The 2,714-nt window shown below is 43.8% G+C and overlaps 1 protein-coding gene across 1 annotated transcript; it reads right to left on the reverse strand.

Annotated features, from left to right (window-relative positions):
- Nucleotides 1-1,030: 1,030 nt before the first annotated feature.
- LOC122804505 (keratin, type II cytoskeletal 8-like) lies at nucleotides 1,031-2,507 on the reverse strand (the record flags this gene model as incomplete). The annotated part of the gene is given in 2 exon segments (XM_044074418.1): nucleotides 1,031-1,373; nucleotides 1,376-2,507. Coding segments are annotated over 2 exon segments (1,401 nt in total), but the record flags the coding sequence as incomplete, so codon positions are not given.
- Nucleotides 2,508-2,714: the final 207 nt, after the last annotated feature.

The following is a 2,714-nucleotide window of genomic DNA, read 5'->3' on the forward strand; positions in this document are numbered from 1 at the left end:
GAACCATACATCCAAAGCTACCCAAGAATGGCTCCACCTGAATACAATCAAGGGTATGCATTGGGCCAGACAAAGCCCAGACTTAACACCAATGCTACATCCCAACTGTGGCCTCCAACGTCTGTGCACATGAGCTGCCCTTGTCAGCTGACAGAGTTGGGGGACCTTTGAAGGGAAGACTATCCAAATAATGCCAAGTCAAGATGTGCCATGCTGATATAACCCTTCCCAGACAGAGTGACTGTTGTAGTTCACTTAACAGGTTTTTCAAAAAAGCATTGTTTAAGGGTGTCCACACTTATGCAACCACGGTATCGTACACATCTCACTCAGTAAATTCCACAATTAATACATTTGTTTGTTTTACGATTGGATTGTACAGGTCATTTAAGGTGGGTAATAGGTTCATAGGTTGGTACTAGGCTATCAGCCCTAGGGCCTATACAAGCCTAGCCATAACTTTTTTTTTTTTTTTTTTGTGAAGATTTAATTTTAATATTGTACTTCTGAAAAACAGAAAATGCTTGACATTTCAGACAATATTCCAAAGACCCCAATCTTAAAAATATTTCATGCTACAGTTCACTACTTAACACATGAAGATATAGATGCCATTGTCCAAAAGCATGACTGAGAGAAATGGCAAACTGCATAGTCATGTAGGCATGACATTTCCCAATACAAGTAGCAGAAAACCCAGATTGCAGTCAAGAATTCAGTTCACATACCACAGCATAAAATTAATTCCTTCCAAAAGGCCAACATTTGGGAGCAATTCTTGAGGGAAAGGAGACAGCAAGAAAACCACCTGGTAACAAGGTTAATTCCATTCATGGCTACAGTACAAGTGCAGAACACAGCTGTATATTCTATCCGTAAACATACAATCAAATGTTCTAGCACTCAGCAGTGGAAATTTGCTCCTACAGAATGTTAACTTTCTAATGCTATAGCAATGTATTCAGCTTAGCACATTTACTAAAGTATGTGCAAGAACTTCCATTTAGTTCAGCTTAGTAAAGGTATTATAACTGGGTTTTCTGTCAGCAGGTAGTAAAGACAGGGACATCAGCAAGCAAGGCTGGGTGCATTGTGATATGAAGTTTATCTAACCATCCTGACTGACTCTGTTCTCATAGAAGAAGTTCTTATGATGGATGACCCTCCAGAGGCAGAACCTCCCTGCCCAAATCCAGTACCGCCACTTGTGAAACTCAGGCCACCTGAGCCACCTCCAAGACTGAAACCTATGCTGCCCCCTCCAAAGCCAGTGCCTGCAGCAGCACTACTGGTACCACTAGTCGTTGACTGCACCATGACTGTGGCCTGTCCAGTGCCTTGTCCACTCAGCCTGATCTCCTCTCCCTTCAGGCTATCACAATGTCCAGACCCAGTTTGACATTCATGAGCTCCTGGTAATCATGTACAAGTCGGGCCATGTCCTGCTTGGCCCTCTGTAGGGCAGCTTCTAAATCTGCCTTCTTACCGCAGGCATCTTTAAGAGCCAGCTCACCTCGTTCTTCAGCTTCTGTGATGGCAGCCTCCAGAGAAGCTCGCTGGTTCTTCAGGCTTTCAATTTCATTTGTCAGTCTTGTGATCATTCTGGTCATTTCTGCAATCTCTGACTTGGTGACACGAAGGTCATCCCCATACTTTCCAGCAGAGCTTGCAAGTTCTTCATACTTTTGCTGGTAAAAAGCCTCAGCTTCAGCTCTGCTCTTGTTGGCCATCTCATCATACTGCAGTCTGACCTCTGAAATGATGTTGTCCAGATCAAGCTGACGGTTGTTGTCCATTTGCACAATGGCTGTGATGTCCTGTACTTGTGTGTGGAGTTGCTGAAATTCCACTTCATATATAGCCCTCAGGAAATCAATCTCTTCTCAAAGAGCTCTCAGTTTTGCTTCCAGCTCTACCTTAATCATGAATGCTGCATCAACATCCTTCTTTATGACCACAAATTCATTTTCCAGTGCAGTGCGCTTGTTGATTTCATCTTCATATCTGTTTTTGAAATCCTCCACTTGGCCCTGCATGTTTTTCAGGTCTGACTCGAGGCTGCTTTTGTCATTGCAGAGAGCATCCAGCTGTCGTCTCAGGTTGGAGATGTATGCCTCATACAAGTTGTTCAGGTTCACTCCACCAGGAGCACCACCCTGCTGCTGATTCTGTAACAATTCCCATTTAACTGTCAGCATCTTATTCTGCTGCTCCAGCAGGCGGACCTTTTCTATAAAACCAACAAATTTGTTATTCAGTGTTTTGATTTGTTCCTTCTCTTCTCGTCGGACAACTCCAATAGTAGGGTCTACTGCCAAGTCGAGGGGAGCCAAATGTTGTTTGTTTACGGTCACATTAGTGATGGGTAGATACGCTGCTGAGCTTCCGTAGCCTCCTGCACCACCAACTCCAAAGAAACCCATCCCGGCGGCAATACCACCTCCCATACCAAGCCCTCCGCTAGTGCTAAAGCCATAAGCAGAACTGGCTCCACCAGCACCCAACCCCAACCCAATGTTTTAGAATGCAGTATTGTGGTCTCATAATATGATACAAGAGCCTGCCATGTTAACAGGAGTGTGTACACTTATCATATCTATGTTAAGCTTAGAAGGTTGTTGGTGTAACAGGATTTGTTTGAGCATACATTCACTGCTGGTGATGAGGTTTGCAAATCAAATGTATGTCATTAATTAGTGACATCAATCCTCATA

This window comes from Protopterus annectens, chromosome 6.part0, assembly GCF_019279795.1.
Source record: "Protopterus annectens isolate FY-2018-M chromosome 6.part0, PAN1.0, whole genome shotgun sequence".
In the NCBI taxonomy this organism is placed as follows: domain Eukaryota; kingdom Metazoa; phylum Chordata; order Ceratodontiformes; family Protopteridae; genus Protopterus; species Protopterus annectens.